Below are 20,244 nucleotides of genomic sequence, written 5' to 3' on the forward strand. Positions count from 1 at the left end.
TCACCGTGTAGCAGAGCCAATACTGATCAACCAGAAGTATCCATGGAGTCCTCATTGACACCTCTCTCCTGCACAAATACTGGAGTTCAATGTCAAGAGAAAATGACCTCTGCTCCTATGCACTCTAAAAGTAAAGGGAGAAAAGTCCCAATTTTAGCAACTACCGATTATGAAGGGTATGACCTTAAGAAATAGAAAACTTTTAGAAATTAAGATATACTTGAAAACCAGTATGTTTCTGTGCTATCATAATACCACTGCACTCCCTCTATCATCTGGAGGTCTTAGGGGCCTGTTGATACAAAGTTCCATGTTGGCTTTGAAATGCTGGCAAAAAAGCCTGTCCTGGCTGAGATGATGCTTGAAACACACCTCACTTATTGTACATGTTGGAACCAGGACACGAGAGACATAGAAAAACAGAAGTCATGAATGTAAATGGAGTGAGAAGTTTTAAAACATAGGATGAGAAGCTTAACATACATAAAGATACATATGGACTGCAGGAAAGTGAGCAAATGTCCCTGAGTTTGTTTCCTTGTTCTGGAGAATGGGGCCAGGGCTTCCCTGGCCTCCTCTGGCTCTACTCCAGAGCACACCAAATGGATAAAGCACCTGCACATGTATTTTTTTTTATAAATAGTATATAGGCAAGAACAGAATAAGCAGGCTGTTTGGATGCTACTTGCGGTTGAACTGTGTTCCCTCAAAATATTGGTGAAGTCTTAACACCCCATTCCCATGAAATTGATCTTGTTTGGAAATAAATAGGGTCTTTACAGACACAGTCAAGCTAAGATGAGGTCACACTGGATTAGGGCATGCCCTAATTCCCATGACTTGCATCCTCAGGAGAAGAGAGAGGTTTAGAAATAAAGGAAAATGCAACGGGATGACAAACAGGGGACAAGAGGCAGATTGGAGTGATGCAGCCACAAGGGAAGGGACACCAGCAGAAGCTAGGGGAGAGGAATAGGACAGGTTTTCCCCAGAGCCTTAGAAGGAAGCATGGCCCTGATTTCAGAATTCCAGCCTTCACAACTGGGACAATAAATTTCTGTCACTTTAATCTACTGAGTTCATGATGATTTGTTACTGCAGCCCCAGAAAGCTAATACAGTCGTTTACGTAACTATGTAACCTGACACGCAAGATTGACCCATTCACTGCTGTCCCCTCCACCATTCTCATAATGAAGTAGAAATGGGATATAAGAAAAACCTTCCAGCCAGTTCTGTTTAGCCCTGGGTCACCTATTTCTCCAATCAGGAATCATATGCCCTGCTGCACCCCAACCTGCCACCTCCCTTGGTCCAGCCCCAATCAGGGGGACAGCCTCTGAGCCACCGGAGATCATTTTTCTGGGAGGATGGAGATTGACTAATACCTCTGGCCTAACTCTGTAGGTCAGCACTCTTTTACATTGCCTTTTAATGAAAGCAGAACGATATAGCAGTGTGATTATGAGCTTGTTCGTTGCGTACAGCACTCACTGACTATAAAATGTAACCAGAAAAGGGGATGGTTGGCGTGTGTATTCTAATGAGAAAATATGATGATGATTTTTAGAGACAGGGTCTTGTTCTGATACCCTGGCTGGAGTACAGTAGTGAGATCATGGCTCACTTCAACCTTGAACTCCTGGCCTCAAGCAATCCTCCTGCCTCAGTCTACCAAAGTACTAGGATTACACATGTGAGATACTATGCCACGCCAAGATAGCTTTTAAACGTAGATCATTGTTTAACTCTTTCTTGAAATGTTCCATGTGGTTTATGCCATTTAACTATTTTAAGAACCCATCTCTTAGCTTTTGTTTCTATGATTCAACAATCAAGGCATTATTGCAAAACTTCTTATCTGTTCCCACCATTTACTATGTAATCTTGGACAGAACATTTTATCTCTCTGAACCTCATTTTTTGCTTCTGAACAAAAACTGGTTTAACTGGGTGATCTTTATTATTTTCATCCAATTCTGAAATTTTAAGTTTCCAGTGCTTCTCACTGGAATGAATAGAAAATACCCCCTTGTCACAAATACTTAGGAAGATGTAAGATTCCAGTACCACACTGATGTGGTACTTTGGGAGGCCGAGGTGGGTGGATCACAAGGTCAGGAGTTCAAGACCAGCCAGGACAATATGGTAAAACCCTGTCTTTACTAAAAATACAAAAATTAGCTGGGCATGGTGGCATGTACCTGTAATCTGAGCTTCTTGGGAGGCTGAAGCAGAAGAATTGCTTGAGCCTGGAAGGCGGAGGTTGCAATGAGCTGGGATCACACCACTGCACTCCAATTTGGGTGACAGAGCAAGACTCTTGTCTTGGGGGGGGAAAAAAAAAAAGCTTCCGGTACCATTCCGTGCCTACAGTTATCTTGTATGAAATAAGCATGGCCATATCTAGATATAACTACACAAAGCAACATCCCACTAAAAGAAGATTTAGAAGATGATGTAGAAAACAGGAAGTGACCCAACTGAATTAACCCCGTATTACAAAGGGGAGCAGGTGTGGGTTCTGGACTGGTTTATCCTGTTGGTTGCTGATAGAGGCATACACTATCCAGTGTTGGATGATATGATGGTATGAGTAATACTTGAAATTCTTAGGGAAGGAGAATGGTTTACAGATTTCAGAAACTGATTTCAACTGAATGGGGTTCAGGAGGCCTGAATTTTCTCACCCTAGCTTGCTGTGGTCTTAGTGCTACTATGTCTATCCTGAGTTATGGTCTAAGGTGAAGATGTCCAAACTCTGAACCTGGTCTCCTCCTCCTGTTCCCTCCTCAAGCCCAGCTCCTTGACCTGCCTGCCCAAGGTTTCTGGATCTGGGATGTTGCCCTCATGTTACTGATTAGGTTCTCAAGCCTAGGGGCTCTGGTCTGCAGACCCTGGCTCCCTGGGACTGTGCCCAAATGCTACTCCCTGCACATCTAGATTCTTCTCTCCCCCAGCTCGCAATACAATTCTGAAATCTTTCTCCTAGTCATCTAAGATTTTCTGGCTGCCGCCATATTTCCAGATGCTCACAGACACATCGAGCCTCTAACAGGTCACCTGCAAGGCCCCTGCTTCTGGCCTCCTGCTCTACCCTGCTGCAGTAAGATGCCCGAGCCCAGGATTTTGAGACCAGCCTGGACCACATAGTGAGACCCCATCTCTACAAAAAAGACAAAAATTAGCCAGGCGTGGTTGGCATGTGCCTGTAGTCCCAGCTACTCAGGAAGCTGAGGTTGGAGGATCACTTAAGCCCAAGAGTTTGAGGCTGCAATGAGCTATGATTGTACTACTGTACTCCAGCCTGGGTGACAGAGTGAGACCCTGTCTCTACAAATAAAAAAGACAAAAGAAAGTAAGCTCTCTATAACTAGTAATTGGATGATTGAATTTTCCTTTTCCTAATGAATTATGAGTCCAAAAAAGCCGGGATCCTTGTACTCCAACCTTCCCTTTTTTCAACTCAGTTTATGTAACCAATGGGCTGTGCATCCCCTATCTTTGTTTCCTAGAATTTCTGGGATGAATTTTAAGAAGGAAAGGGAAACTTCTGAAGAGTACGGGATATAATGACAAACCACACAATACATTCATTTACCAGTTGACCTGCAGATAATCGGCTCCCTTGGTCTGTATCTGAAGTGGCACAGAGGGAGCTTTTTCTAATGTCTGATTTTGACAGTCGCCAAATTAGTAGTAACCAGTTTTTACCCCCAAATCAGCCATAGTCAGAATTGGCTCTGTTGCCCTGGGATTCCCGATTACAAATCCCCAAGTATTTGCCTCCCATTTGGACCAGGAGACATGACAAACCCAGCTCCCTCTGTAATGAACTCCACCTGTCTCCCAGCTAGGACAGGCAATGCCCTTGCCACGCAAGCTCCCCCACACTCTGTCCTCCTCAGTCTAAATCAGCTTTGGCTTTTCTTCAACTGGAGGGATGTTTCTTGAGGACATCTTCCCACCAATGGAGTCCAGGTCCTGGGAGCCCTCCATGGCCCTGCACCTCAATAATCAAACAGAATGGCAAATGCCTTGTCTTCCAGGGGTGCCCTTCCAATGGTGTGGCAGCGCTAGAGAACAGCTTCCCAACCAGGCCACACCCTGCTGCTCCCGGCAGCCCCGCATGCCAGGGCTGTGATTGTGACATAGCTTCATTTGAGGCTAATAAAGAACAAGTTATGCCCTCTTGCCCCGGGGTGACTGTGGAGGCTGGAGAAGGTTTTTGAAGGAGCACAGTCCTACTTCTCTTCCCAGAGCAATGCCCGCCTTTCTCAGACTGTGACCTTCCCCAAGGCAGCCCTGCCCTGACCCTCCTCCCCTACGGTTCCATAGGGCATTTTTCTAGAATAGTAAACAAGCCAGACACAGCCGAGGAGACACTGAGGGTGACTACTGCAGAGGGCATGTTCGAAGGATCATGCACAGTTTGAAAGGCACCTTTGCAGACAGGAACGAACATATTCTGTATGTTGAATAAAATCTCCCATCAAAACCTCCCAACCAACTGGCACCGTCCCCATCGTTTTTGGCAGCAACAGCAAAGCACTGAGCCCTGCCAGGAGAAACAGCTTTGAATTAAAATATAAAGCTAATCAGAATATGGATCACACAAAGCTGCCAGCTCTCTGATGTGTGTGGGGAGTAAAATACCCCTGCCCTGCTAAGAAACTGCCCAAGGTCATTATCTCTAATCAGTAGTAGTTCTCAGAAACAGTATCAAGTCTTTCTTTTAAAAAAGCAAGTATTTCCACCTGCTGTCCCCTCCTACTCAAATCAAATCACTTTCAATGTAGCATGCTGGAATTCTGCATGAGAGCCAGCTTCCAGGGCTTTGATCCCAAACGGAGCCCCAATACTGCTGGTCATTGCACAGCGGCTGGAAGGTGTGGCCAAGTGCCTTAGCTGTTCCTGGCTCACTGTGTCAGCAGGTTCTCCTTCCTTGTTAGATTTCTCAGGTGGGACTAGAGAGCAGAGAAACGGGGCGGAGGGGCGAGGTGGGTAACCAAGGAACAAAACGAACAGGCTGGGGACTCACCCTAGGCCATAGCTCACTCCCGCAGACCTTCCAATCCATCTGGAGCTGGCCATGTGATGGGTCATGGTCACAGGCAACGACAGTCATATGAGCCCTGAAGCTGGCTACTTGCTGGCTGGATCCCTGGGCAAGCTCTTCAACATTTCTGATCCTCATTTTCTGCACCTGGAAAATCAAAGTAATGACATTATCTAGCTTAGAAGGTTGGGGTTATGAATATAAGGTTCCTAGCTATGATCCCGACTTCAAAAACCTGTAAAGCCTCCCAACTGCCTGGGCGGGGTACCAACTCCATATTACTGAGCCTGGAATGTAAGGCAGAAATGACCCATTAAATTTCACCCTTCTAGTAACCCTTCTCCTCAGATAAAGTTTTCAGAATGACAAAAACAACAGTGTTCCCAGTGGTTTCATAATCTTTATTGTATTGTCCATAATGGCCATCTGATTATTTCCAAGCAGTAGTGGGCATACCAAGAAGCTTAACAGACACTGTCAGATGCACAGTTGTACGTGAGGAATTGTGTTGAATACTAATAACTAAATACCTACCGTGTACCTGACATGTCCTAAGTGCTTCGTACATATGAACCCATTTAATCTTTAAAACAATTGTGTGATATACAAGGGATTGCATCCATCACCCTGAATGAGGAGACCAAGGTACAGAGATGTCGAGGGACTCCTTTAAGATCATGTAAGTTGCAAGTGAAATAACTGGAATTTGAACCCAGATTGCCTGGCTGGGAAAACTGATATCAGCTACTATACTGCACTGAACCTTGATTAGGTACAATTAGATAAGAGGATTTTTCCTGAAACAAAGACATTAGTAAAATTAGTTTCTGGGTAGCTATTTTCCTAGGCCTGATCTTCATCACGGATGTGGAAAGGGGCAGTCGACCACATTTACAAATACAAAGAGGGGCTAGGAAGTAGATGAATGCAGAAAAGACAGAGCCCAGGGAGCCCAGGTATGTCACTTGGAGGCAATGATGTGTTGATAAATATTTAACGATGGACCAAACCTAGGGGCCTTGGCGGGGATGGGGGGGGGGGCGTTGGTGAGGATGGCTGATTTGCAGCATGCAGCATTTGCCAGTTGCCAGTTTCCATGGTGTAAATATTACCACCAGGATGGAATTCAAGCTACCAGCCTGTCAACACAGACTGAGGACTGGCTCCCACAAGGCTATACCAGTACACCGCTGCCTGGAGAAAACCCCCATATATTAGAGAGCCCAGTTCAGTAAAATGGCCTGCAGTGGTCACTGGGCAATTTAGGGATAGGAACAGAGAGAGTAGAGACTTACTGCTTCCTCAGCATCATCCTTGTGCATGTGCAATGGGACTGGGTTCTTCAAACCATTGTTCCGGTACAGCTTTCCTTTGCTGAGTTTAAATTCCAGCCTCCGAATTCTAATGTTTTGGCGGGCCCTTCTACAGCCCATCTGGTATACACGTCTTGGCAGGCAATGGGGTATTCTCCTCTAGCACGTTGTTGAAGAGGGCCTCTACCCTTTGATAAAACTGTTTTACCTGAATAAGCTTTAAAAAAGAAAGGCAGGCCATAGTTTAATATTATGCTGTTTCATCTGCTCTTCAGCTACTCTCCACAACTTTAAAAAAAAAAACACACACACACACACACACAATTCTTCGCTACACAGCCATGAAAAAGAACAAAATCATGTCTTTTGGAGCAACATGGATGGAATGGGAGACTATTATCCTAAGCAAATTAACACAGAAACAGACAGTGAAACACTGCATGTTCTCACTTATAAGTGGGAGCTAAATGATAAGAACCCATGAGCACAAAGAAGGGAACAAAAGACACCAGGGCTTACTTGAGGGTGGACTGTGGGAGGAGGGTGAGGATTGAAAAACAATAGGTACTGCGCTTATTACACAGGTGACAAAATAATCTGCACACCAAACCCCAGCAACACACATTTTAACCATGTCACGAATCTGCATAGGTAACCCCTAAAAAGTTGGGAAGAAAAAAAAACCCAATTCTTACCTCCGTGTTGGGCATCTGTGATATGCAATTTAAACAACTACAAATGGCTGATGAGCCCAGAGTATAGTGTGGATGGTGCCCAATTCCACAGTCAAAATATTGAATTGCCACTGCCAGCCTTGATAGAAATGCATCTTCCTGGCCAGGTGTGGTGGCTCATGCATATAATCCCAGCACTTTGGGAGACCAAGGTGGGCAGATCACCTTTGGTTGGGAGTTCAAGACCAGCCTGACCAACATAGAGAAACCCCATCTCTACTAAGAATACAAAATTAGCTGGATGTGGTGGCACATGCCTGTAATTCCAGCTACTCAGGAGGCTGACGCAGGAGAATCCCTTGAACCTGGGAGGTGGAGGTTGTGGTGACTTGAGATCACACCATTGCACTCTAGCCTGGACAACAAGAGTGAAACTCTGTCTCAAACAACAAAAAAATGAAATGCATCCTCCTGACACTGGGAGGGTATGGGCGAGAGCATGCAGGTCAGTCACCACAAATCCATCAGAACCACGGCAGAGACAGGCCAGTTCCCAAATCACTAGTATCATCAGAGCATGTGAAAAAATATATATTTTTGAGACCGTGTCCCACTCTGTTGCCCAGGCTGGAGTGCAGTGGTGCAATCAGGACTCGCTGCAAACTCGACCCCCTGGGCTCAAGTGATCCTCCCACCTCAGCCTCCTGAGTCGTTGGACTACAAGTATGTACCACCACACCTCATTTTGTAATTTATTTTTTGTCTCACTATGTTGGACAGTCTCATCTCAGACTCCCAGGCTCAAGCGATCCTCCTACCTTGGCCTCCCAAAGTGCTGTGATTACAGGCATTAGAGACAGTGCCCAGCCACGCATGACAATATTAAGCACAGAATTGAAAGGAGCCTTGGAACTCATTTCTCAATTTCCTCCAATGAAAACAGACAAGTTAATGTATAAGTAATTCAGATTTTTCATTATGGTTCTATTCTCCCTCTAGCCCAGGGGTTCTTAACCAGGGCTGATTTCCCCTCTAAGGACATTTGAACACGACTGGAGACACTGGTTGTCAAAATTGGGTGGGTTGTCAAAACTCCTGGCCTCTAGTGGGTAGAGGTGAGGCATGTGGTTAAACATGCCACAGTACACAAGACAGCCCCCCACAGCAAAGAGTCATCTAGCCTAAAAAGTCAGTAGTGCCAAGGCTGAGAAACTCTGGTGCATGCACAAAATATGGTTTCCAAAAACTAAACAAAATGGCATTCTTACTCACAAAGCAGTCATGTGCATAAATCGTATTTTATTAGCTGTGCAATACCACCTTCCATCCGTGACCTGTGTTTTAATTAAATTTTATAAACTACCAGTACAAATCAATACAATGCATTTTTTTTTTTTAACACACCAACAGCTTGAATGTTCTTGAAGCTTTTAAACAACGAGTTTACTGTGGGCAAACAGAAGGCAAGGACTCAAAGAGATAATTAGCTCATGCATCTGGTGCTGGCTAATAAATAATTTTCACGTGAATGTAGAAACCACTGTATGTGAACTGTATTTATTTTTTAAAAATAGTTTGAAATGGTAATAAAATGCAATTTTCAGAAGCATCTTGGTGATCGAGAACTGCTTAATTTAAAAAATAATTAAGTTACTTCCACCTGGCCTGGGGTGGATGAACATGTAGCAAAAACTTCCATCCTACTAGATTCTGGCAGATGGATTGATCTTTCACAAAATATATATATATTTTTTTCTCCATTTCTTCTATGGAAGCCAGAAGCCAGAAGAAGCACCCTGCTTTGAAAAGAGATTGTTTGGTTCACTCGGTATGCTTTGGTTTAAACAGGTAAGAAAGTAGTCCCCACTTCTGAGGAGAAAATGTGTTTTCTGACTTTTAGATACATTGCAGTATCACCAGTCTGAATAAGTTTCCTTTTCTGTCAAGAAGAAAGTGTCATTTTCTTTTCCTCCAGTGTTCAGTCACTCCTTCGAAAATACTCTTCAGATAAAGTATCTATATGTCTCTTATCAGTAGCCAAACCACTCCTTCCATATGACTCAAGGTCTGACATTCAGTGCCTGACAGAATCAGCATTTGGCATGTCCTTGGATATGGAATCAGTCTGATGCTTTGAACTTTAAGATCTCATGATGCATCTGTAAGTGTCTTCTTAAAAAATATAAAAATGTAGGCTAACTTGTGCTCTCTTGTAAGGCTTGCAAAGTGGTAATTAAATAAGCAGACTATAACTCACAAGCGAAAACAAAGTGCATTTTTAAATAAAAGAAACAAATGGAGACAGTTAAAATGACAACCAAAAAGATAAGCAGATGATTTTTGGTTAATCTTGGGGGAACACCACACGATATTTACAATTTCTTTTCTGGTCCATTTGATTTTCCTTAACGTACTCAAAAGGATCATAATAAGCATATCTCCTCTCCTGGTTTCTGATATTTTAGCATTCCTAGAAACTGAAGCCCTGCTGATAGGATCATTCACAGGAGGAGAAATACACTTGCCTTTCATGCTAATGAACTTTTTACAAAACTGCTCTTAAATCATGAATATTTCAATGAGCACACAAAACAATAGGTCTCAGTTTGCTGTAAACACCATCAAAACCTCCACACCATCAGGCTTATAATCTCACAAGCATTCTGCCTTTGTCAGACACTTCACAGGGTGCAACTGGGCTACTTTTGCAGGCAAAGTGGAGATTTTGATTTCTGCTGTAAAAAGCCAAACAGAGAGAAAATGGAGGCTCTCTCATCTCTGACACATCAGTCTAATTCTTTTGTCACCCTTTATGGAAGTCTTTTGTTTGTTGCAGCTACTTTCGGTAATTGCAAAAGGAAAGAAAAAAATGTCTCCCCGATCCGTCCCTGGGAGCTCATGTTTTTTTGCTACTTGTCTTCTGTTTCTGTTTGCGGAGGTGCGCCTCTATCTCGTGCCTGAATACCAGCATGCCCAACTGTCCATGGGATGCCTCGTTCATAGCCTTGGACTGCATACACATCTTGTACTGCTCTGGGGTCAGCTCATCCATGCAGCGCTTCTCATGCCAGAGGTGGAAGAGTCCTCGCACGGGTGTCCGCACCACTATGAGGTTGCTGTGAAGATACTTGCGGTAAAGGTGCACATCCTCTCCGCCCCAGCCTTTGATGTCCAGATCAAACCCACCTGTCAGGAGAGAACACACTGTTGAATCATGCTGCACTGACCTGCTTTGCTTCCCTGAGCTGCACAAGCACCAAACTTTTCATTAAGACATGATTGGGGGAATGTATGCTTCACCACCTCTCCGAGGTAGGAGAGTATCCACCAGAGTCAGAGGCCCTGGGAATTCCCCAACAAAGACAACTATCATGGCGGACAGCACCAACTTCTTGAGATGACAGGACCTCCAATAAAATTCCAAGCATTTGCCTGCATTAAAGAGTTATCAGCGATGCTAATGAGTAGCCCCAGACTTGTGGTTAATGGGTATAAAAATAAGATTTAGCATTCAGTAGCACAATAAGATGACTTACTGCAATTATCAATCAGCTATTGTTAACAATAATTTATTGCATATTTAAAAATAACTAGAGGAGTGATATATATGATACATATTTGAGATGATGGGTACCCCCAATGATCCTGATGTGATGATTACACATTTTATGCCTGCATCAAAACATATGTATCCCATAAATATATGTACCTATAATAATTAAAACTAGAGCTTGAAAACTCTGAAGGCAAATTCGTATGCTTCTGTTAGGATGTGGTCTTCTCGTGTCATTGCAAACAGAAAAGAAACCAGGGGCTTCCGGTGTGATGGAGTGAAAGAGGGTCTCAGTGTGAAGAAGTCACATCCCCTCAAAGCACTATTCATTTCATAGGCTACAGTGGTCCTGAAAAGCTGCATGTGATTCCACAACAGGCTGGTGAAATCAGTGATCTTTTTTTTCTCCTTTTTTTCCCCCATTTATTTATTTATTTTATTGCATTTTAGGTTTTGGGGTACATGTGAAGAACATGCAAAATTGTTGCATAGGTACACACATGACAGTGTGATTTGCTGCCTTCCTCCCCATCACCTACATCTGGCATCTCTCCCCTTGTTATCTCTCCCCAGCTCCCCACCCCCCACCGTCCCTCCCCTATTTCCCCCCAACTGACCCCAGTGTGTAGTGCTCCCCTCTCTGTGTCCATGTGTTCTCATTGTTCAACACCCGCCTATGAGTGAGAACATGCAGTGTTTGATCTTCTGCTCTTCTGTCAGTTTGCTGAGAATGATGGTTTCCAGGTTCATCCATGTCCCTACAAAGGACCCAAACTCATCGTTTTTGATGGCTGCATAATATTCCATGGTGTATATGTGCCACATTTTCCCTGTCCAGTCTATCGTTGATGGGCATTTGGGTTGGTTCCAGGTCTTTGCTATTTTAAACAGTGCTGCAATGAACATTCGTGTGCACGTGTCCTTATAGTAGAACGGAAATCAGTGATCTTAAAGGGACTGGCCTCACAGTCAATCCTGAAGTTATACTCAAAGAAAAACCTCATGTCAAGGCAACAGTTTCTTGAAGTGAAAATCTTTAGAAAAATTTTAACTTTTTATTATTTTGAGACAAAGTTTCGCTCTGTCGCCCAGGCTGGAGTGCAGTGACACAATCTCAGCTCACTGCAACCTCCACCTCCTGGGTTCAAGCAAGTCTTTTGCCTCAGCCTTCAGAGTAGCTGGGATTACAGGCATGCACCACCATGCCTGGCTAACTTTTCTATTTTTTAGTAGAGATAGGGTTTTGCCATTTTGGCCAGGCTGGTCTTGAACTCCTGGCCTCAAGTGAGCCGCACACCTCAGCCTCTCAAAACACTGGGATTACAGGCATGAGCCACCACACTCAGCCTAGAAAAAAATTTAAATGTCCTATTTGGAAAGCTGATTTTCACATAACCATTTAGGAATATTTCTCTTATGTGTGTCCAAGAACATTTGCTGTGAGCTGCTGAATGTCTGCCGGGCACCCACCACACAGAGACTGGCATCCCAGGTGCTCTGCTCCTTCTAATAGGACTTGACTTCAACTTGTTTTTTTCTTTAACTTGGTGATTTCCTTGGGGATTCTGTAGTCCTTGCAGTTCACTTTATCTCCAAGCAAAACAAACATAGGGTTACCGCTCCTCCCTGATTTTAAAATGAGACGTGTTAGCGCTTGGACCTGAGGGGTAGTTGCCTAGAAGCCAGTGAGACCAGCAGCTCCCAGGGGACCTGGGGATGGGACGCTCCAGGCCACCCTGAGGGCAGGGTCCCTCTGACTCCATAGAGTCTCTGGGTCCAGTCTGAGCACCTGCACCTCAGATCAAGGTTTCTGCCCTGTTCATTCAAACCCAGGTCATGCATAATCCGCAACTCTATCCCTTCAGAGATCCAAGAGTCAGTATTACTATGGAAAGGTGAGGTGGCATTTCCAAGGGGAACAGGGGGCTCTATATTCTCATCCTGACTCTACCTCCCACCTGCTGTGAGGCCTGGGAGGGTCTCCTAACCTGAATCCCAAGGGCGTTTTTTCTCTGAGCTCTAGAAATCCACAGGCATGTGCATGTGCATATATGCATGTGTATGAGTGTGTGTGCATGTGCACATCTGTGTGTATGGGTGTGTGTGCATGTGCACATCTGTGTGTATATGTGTGCATGTGCACATCTGTGTGTATGAGTGTGTGCATGTGTGTATATGCATGTGTATGAGTGTGTGCATGTGCACATCTGTGTGTATGTGTGTGCATGTGCACATCTGTGTGTATGAGTGTGTGTGCATGTGCACATCTGTGTGTATGAATGTGTGTGCATGTGTGTGTGTTGACAGCAACTGCACATTCAGTCAGAGCTTAAAGTCACATCCGGAATTTTGAAGGTTAGCAGAGAGAATTTTGGGTATTTTTGAGTATGTGTTTCCCCCCCAATTCCCCTATTTCCCTCATACTCTTACTGGGAAGCTTAGGATGTTCTATAGGAGGCCAGGCGCGTTGGCTCACTCCTATAATCCCAGGACTTTGGGGGCTGAGGCTGGTGGGTCACTTGCAGTTAGGAATTCAAGATCAGCCTGGCCAGCATAGTGAAACCCTGTCTCTACTTCAAATACAAAAATTAGCCAGGCATGGTAGCATGCACCTGTAGTCTCAGCTACTCAGCAGGCTGAGCCAGGAGAATCACATAAACCCAGGAAGTGGAGGTTGCCGTGAGCCAAGATAGCACCACTGCACTCCAGCCTGGGTGACAGAGCAAGGCTCTGTCAAAAAAAAAAAAAAAAAAAAAGGGATATTCTACAGCAGAGGACAGAGAGGCCGGGACCCTCCTGGGAGGAGGCCCTGGAGGAGTTGCTGCAAAGCTGCCGGTATGCAATAAGCAGCCTTTACTCTCAGATTGTGTCTTATCTGGGGTGACTGAGAGGTGCTGGTGGAGATTACAGGGGCTAAAATGCCACCCACCTCCAAGCCTCCTCTTGGTCCAGCCCTTAGTCTACGACATAAGGAATAGCATTTCGTTTTTTGTGGTGTGAGGTCTTGCAATGTTGTCCAAGCTGGTCTTGAACTCCTAGCCTCAAGCGACCCTCCCTCCTCCAACCTCCCAAAGCACTGGGATTACAGGTGTGAGCCACTGTGCCTAGTCTGTAATAGCTTTTTTTTTTTTTTTTTTTAAAGAAAGGCAATGACACCACCTTCCCCACCAGAGTCCTTGGAAACCCAACTTGATTCCTTTAAGGCCTGCATGGGCCAGTGGCCTCTGGGTGGCAGTAGAGAGGCAGATTTGTCCTACCTATATTGATGAAGTCTGACCGATACTGACACGTCATCCCAAATCCAAAGTCTCTCCAAAATCCAGTTTCCTTCTTTATGACCTGCAAAAAAAAAACACTGTCATTTCAGGGGGAAGTTTAGGGTGGACAAAAATAGAGTGTTCCCAAACTCCTGTGAACCACTGTGGAGTGTGGGGTGATAAACAGCTCATCCCATCAGTGATAAACAGCCTCAACTGGTGCAGGAAATGCAGACGGATTTGAGTCCTTGCAGAGTCAGGAATACAGTACACATACCAGTCCCAAAACAAGGCCTTGTGATTTCTGGCACCTCTAGCTGGAATGTTTCTAGGGTATAGGTAGGAAAACACACACACACACAAACACACACACACACAATCAAAAACAAACTGGGAGAGTAAGTTTTTGTTTGAGCAGTGCCATGGAAAAGCCACCTACGTGCCTGGCCTCACACCAGTGCCAGTGAGAACTGGAAGCTTGGGCCCCTCACACAAGCCTGGGCAGTGATCCAGAAAAGGGCTCAGGAAGTTGAGAAAAGGGATAGAGAACAACTCCGAATTCAGCTGCCCTGGCACGGTCCACACACAGCACTCCCTCAGGGAATAAAAAGAAATATCTGAGAGACTTCAGTATGTTACCAGCTCTCCAGCTCTGCTAACTCTCGTTTGCTGAGGGAAAGGGCACTGAAAGTCCAGGTTCTGAAGAAAGACTCTGTCCATTCATCTTCATGCTATTTTAATACCAAACTGCTCTCAAAAGCATCTACCGTGGTGCCAGCCTGCAGGGCTGTGGAGAGGCCATCCAAACACTGCCCAGTCTCTTACTCTGCAAGTAAATTTCCAGTATATTTGCTGAAACAGCAAGGCTTCTAAAAAACCCATGTGTACGTATGTATACACACGTATTCAGCTGAGGAAACTCTAGGAACAGTTTTGAGATTTTAGTTGTTTTTCATAATTCATTCTTGCGGTTAACATAAGGTGCCTGGATGAAAGGCCAACCCTGCAGCCCCTCCCCTTGGAAAAGGCAGAGAGGGCAGTGGCAGTTTTCTCTCCCCCACCATGGATTTCCATATTTTTTGGGGGGGGACATCTGGCTCTGTTCATTTAGAAACAGTGCATGACGTGGGAGAAGCACCAGAGTCTTGTCTCAGTGTGACCACTGGCTTGCTTTTTCACTTCAGGCAGGCTCCTTCACTTCTTCATGCATCTATTTTTTTCCCTATATAGGGAGGAGGCTGAGCTCACTCATCCCTTAGGTGTCTTTCAGCTTTCACATCCACGTGTTTGTCATATCACTCTTATTCCCTCTTCCTAACGTTTCACAGCAGGCTAATTATACTGGATAAATGCCCTGCACAAGGGCTGATGAATCTGAAACATTCTTTTACTCTGTAACGTACCTGTCTTAATTTCACTACAACCTAGATGTCACTTCCATGATGTCACTTACATTCCCCAGGGAATGGGGACGTGCTGCCACTCTCCCTTGCAAGCATCAGTACTGCCCAAGGAAAGTAAGGACCAAGAGAGGTTCTGTTGGTTAAAGCTGTCCCTAGCAAGTATTCTCAGTATCATTATACAGTGTCTCCCAAATGACAAGGCAATTTCATTAGTATCAATTGGAAAGATTTTGCAAGGCAGGAAAGTCTGGAAAAGTCTCCATGGAGTAATTTTTTTTTTTCTTTTTTTGAGATGGAATTTCACTCTGTTGCCTGGACTGGAGTGCAATGGTACAATCTGGGCTCACCGCAGCCTCTGCCTCCCAGGTTCAAGTGATTCTCCTGCCTCAGCCTTCCGAGTAGCTGAGATTACAGACATGCGCCACCACGCATATCTAATTTTGTATTTTTAGTACAGACAGGGTTTCTCCATGTTGGTCAGGCTGGTCTCGAACTCCCAACCTCAGGTGATTTACCTGCCTCCATCTCCCAAAGTGCTGGGATTACAGGCATGAGCCACCACACCCAGCCGGAGTAATTGTTTAAAAATGGATTTTGTTCTATCCCTACCTTTCCAGGTACACGGTTTCTGTTACAGCAAATGACCTAATATTCCTTCTGCTGGCAAACTAGACAAATTCCCCAAGCTTATGGGTAAAAATAAAGTCAAAGAGAAATGCCATTATTCAAACTTGAAATATTTGGCTGAGGTATACAAGGAATTTAAAAAGGAACACGTCAAACAGGAAAAACAATGGGCCAAGGCTTGCGAAGACAGACAAGAGGGAGGCATCCAGAGGCTGGGCTGCATTGTTGTAGGGCCTGACAAAGTTGAACAAGGTGAACGGTGACCCTTACATGGGAACAGCATGACAGAGGCAATCTGGCTTATGAGCTGGGGAGTGAGCTATGTAAACATTCATTAAAGTTGGTTTGGAAGTTGGCAAGCCACAAAACGCCACTATCTGAAGAGCTTGTTGAAATTTAGCCCTTTGTGGAAACTGATTAGATCATGCCCACAGCATTTAATTTCAGGGCAAGACGGAGTTCCCTTAGTGGATGTTCCACCACCCACAGCTGTGCTAGGTCACTAACTGGAAGGACGCTCTCAATGGGCAGTCTGGCCGAAGTGTGTGCCCTCAAGCACACAACTGATTACATCACGTTCCCATGCAAAGCCCTGTAACAGTTCCCTAATCCTCAGCCCTATCTAAGGCCCATTTTCTGCCCCTTGGCCTCTCCATGTTCACAGATCTCCAAGGCCAGATACTTGCAGTCCCTCCTGCCTGGGTCACCCTTCGCCCACTCATCACTAAGCTCTGCTCCAATGTCACTGCTCAGATGGTCGTCCTGATCCTCCTGGTCCGTGTTATGCATCTGCCCCCCAATGCCACATACTGCACTGTCTCCCTGGTTTGTTTTCTCTATAACAATTCTGTCTTCTGAAATGATCCTGTTGATGCATCTGCTTCTCTGTTTGCTCTCTTCAGCCATCAGCCATGGTGAATGTAGGCTCAGGACTTCATCTTGTTCACGGCTGCATCTCCAGCACACAGAACACACTGTCCAGCACACAGCAGGCACTCAGTAAATACTTCCTCATTGAATGAACCAAGAGCAGTCATAGGGCAGAGATGGTGCCAAGCCAGTGGAAATGGACACGTTGCAAGTAGGAGGTGCTTGCCAGCAAGTGGCCCAACAAAGGCCTGGGAAATGCAGTGGTAAGAACCTCTCAGAATCCTGTGGTTCTCGACCCAGGGACAAAAATGTTTTCAGCTCCCTGGAGTCTAAGGCCAAGTGTGTGACTTCTTAGAAACTTTGCTGCAGGTGTGAATAGCTTCACCACTCTGCTCAAGCACTGACAAGTGATGCACCAATGATGTCTGCTATGACAGAGGGGGAAGGAAACCTAAGATGAAGGGGACACTTTTAAAAGAAAAACATTTCTTCCTCCTATCCTGGATTTCACTGATCTGTTTTCAAGTGCTATCCTAATTTTATTTCTTTTGAGACGGAGTCTTACTCTGTCGCCAGGCTGGAGTGTAGTGGCACGATCTTGATTCACTTCAACCTCTGCCTCCTGGGTTCAAGTGATTCTCATGCCTCAACCTCCTGAATAGCTGGGAATACAGGCATGCACCACCATGCCCAGCTACGTTTTTTATATTTTTAGTAAAGAAGGGACCATGTTGGCCAGGCTGGTCTCAAACTCCTGACCTCAGGTGATCCATCTGCCTCAACCTCCTAAAGTGCTGGGATTATAGGCATGAGCCACGGCGCCCAGCCTGCTATCCTCATTTTCTAAAATGTCCTCTGATGGCTGGCCTCCTCTCAACTCTCTCTGCAGCACCTGCTCCCTCCCCACCTGAGATCCCAGCAGAGTACTACAGGGCATGAATATACCACAAAAGGACAGTTGTCAGCCCTGCTTTCTCACAGGAAGTTTCCAGAGCCACAGCTCTGTGGGCGATTCACGTGACTGGGAAGATTATTTTCTATTAGGACTAAAACACAAAGCACAAATCGGCATCTCTCCCCCAAGATGTGGGAAGACAGTGGCCCTGCAGCTGCATGTGAGCTGGGGCTGCGGTCAGCGCCCTTCTGGTTTAATGGTGCCGACTTGGACACCTGCCCATGAAGCAATCTGGACCCTAAAATAAAATAAACAGCAACTACTCAGGCGGAGCAGCACCTTCTCTAAATCAGAGAGTCTCCCAGGCACCTAGGCTGTGTCTGGCCCATCTTACATTCATAGCAACGCCTGTGAGCAGGGCCAGATTATGGGCAAATGACCCATGCAATTCCACAGGCCCCCATGCATGAAAGGCCCCATACCTGCTGTCAGCATCATGAAATTCATAATACTTTTTGAACAGGGGCTCAAATTTTGATCTTGCACTGGGTTACGTCAATTACATAGCAGTTTCTGGCCTGGGAGGAGCAGACTCCCTGAGCTGCAGTGCTGTCTGTGTCCAGGCTGGGTGCCCCATGCCCTAGGCTGTCCAATCCTTACTATCTGGGCCCTCAGGGCTCAGTGATCATGCTGCACAGGGTGCCAGGAGGGCACCATGCCCTCTTCTTGTGGCCTCTTGGTATGAAGGTAGAATGACTTGCCCAAGATCATTCAGCCAACATAGCTAAGCCCAGAACAATTCTAACACTCTGGAGACAGTTCCATTTCTTGAGAAATAAGGTATTCTAGAGCCATAGCTTTCAAAGAATCATTTAAGAACAGACTCAAAGGCCATCTCCTCCCAGATGTATTTGCATTCACTACAGTTTCCTGTAAGTCTTTTATAGGTGTCTCCATAAAAACACATTGTGTTTCCTAAGGGAATCTTGCTAGACAAGGAGTCATCCAGGTTCTCCCATGTCCAGGAGCCTATCATCTAAAACTAGATACCCTTGTTGTCCCCGAAAGCACTTTGAGGGAAAAGAATGTATCCCCTGTTGCCCAGCATCCTCAGCCCAGGTGCAGCTGCATGGCATGGCACTCGAGTTCCCATCCCTGCCACTTAGCCACAGAGGGCATCTGACCCTCAATTCCTCATCTGTGAAATGAGAATAATTGCACCTTTTCCCTTATTGACTGTTACGTGAGATAATGTGGGCATGGGGCTCACTTCTGGAAAGGCTCCATAAATGGCATCTGTTCATATTAATTTTGGTACTTAGTGAGTGTATGTTTCCTGAATAAATAAAAACAGAATACAAGGATGCACAGGATGTGCCATGATCATTTGGCAATTGACAAAAAGATTTCAATGAAACTGCAATGGTAAAATACTTTCCGAAGGGAGTTTGAGAGGTCAAGGGTGTGAACAGAGAGAGGGAAAGACAGAAGCCAGCACGCTGTGCACACATTGAACAGTATCACAAAGTCATTAGATTTAACTGAGGGACGAGATCACATGGCAGACCAAGATGTGTCCATGGGATGCTGTGGGCATTAGAAATGGCAAGGAGGTGGCCGTAAGTTGCAGTGACAGCCATGGAGACACAACAGATGTGCTCACTGGGAAGCAGGGCTGGCTTGGGTGACTACGGAGCTGGTACCATGTGTCAGGTTCTGGGGTTTACAGATATTTTCTCTGTCACACATCTGAGAGTCAGTCTGTGGAGAACAATGAATCCCAACAAGGACTTGGGGCTTGCAATACTGTGCTAGGGCCAGCTTGCACCAGCTCACAAGGATTGCGCAAATCTCTTTCCAACCCGTGTTCAGTGACGTTAGGCTGGTAGGCTGAAATAGGCCATGGTGGGAGTATTTACACCATGGAAATGGCAAATGCTATAAATCAGGTCTTTTCCCTGCACCCTCTTTTCGGGGAACAGGTTGTTAAATATTTACCAGCACATCTCTGGCTCTGTGCCAGAAAAGATTTTTAAAAATTGAATGAATCTGTGTTTTTGAAATCTATTTCTGGCAGACAATGAACAAAAAAACCAAAGTCTAGGGGAGGGAAGAAGGCTAAAGACAGAAGTGGTAGGAGGCTCTGTGGTGACCTAAACAGGAACGGGTAAAACTTGAACCAGGAATGTGAAACGTCTAAAGTTAATGTTTATTTAGATTATAGTCATTCCTTTCTCAACAAACTGTTCCTACATTAAAGCACCAGCAAGGTTTAAACTAAAAAATTTAAATATTAGTATAAAATCTCATAGTTTCACTTAGTATGTATTACTAATGGTCTATACTTAGAGGGGAAAACAACAGTAGTTGAAACACACACAGTCATAAATGTGGGTTCTTGCTTTTGTCTGCAGGCAAAACACTAATCAAATGACAGTGGCAACTGTCACAAGAAGAAATAACATACATTGATTAATGTGGTCCTATTTAAAGGGATGCTAGTAAAGGCTAGCACTTGTTTGCAAAAGTAACTTTCATTACAGCAACATTCTGGATGTGTGTTCTCCCTTCACCTTTGATAATGATGTATTCCA

The 20,244-nt window shown here is 45.1% G+C and overlaps 1 protein-coding gene across 5 annotated transcripts in view; it reads right to left on the bottom strand.

The window, feature by feature from the left end:
• Nucleotides 1-8,324: 8,324 nt before the first annotated feature.
• Nucleotides 8,325-20,244, bottom strand: part of CSGALNACT1 (chondroitin sulfate N-acetylgalactosaminyltransferase 1) — a 360,766-nt gene continuing 348,846 nt past the window's right edge. For 3 of the 5 annotated variants that reach the window (XM_037742421.1, XM_017539692.2, XM_017539693.2), the window contains 2 exons: nucleotides 13,856-13,937; nucleotides 8,332-10,231 (listed from right to left, as the gene is read on the bottom strand). In XM_037742421.1, coding sequence (XP_037598349.1) covers nucleotides 9,942-10,231; nucleotides 13,856-13,937 — 372 coding nt within the window. In that variant the 3' untranslated portion in view covers nucleotides 8,332-9,941. Of the gene's footprint in view, nucleotides 10,232-13,855; nucleotides 13,938-20,244 lie in introns of all 5 variants that reach the window. The other 2 variants (XM_017539694.2, XM_017539691.2) reach the window with 1 other exon arrangement.

The sequence above is a fragment of the Cebus imitator genome, unplaced genomic scaffold (assembly GCF_001604975.1).
Source record: "Cebus imitator isolate Cc_AM_T3 unplaced genomic scaffold, Cebus_imitator-1.0 Scaffold120, whole genome shotgun sequence".
NCBI lineage: Eukaryota > Metazoa > Chordata > Mammalia > Primates > Cebidae > Cebus > Cebus imitator.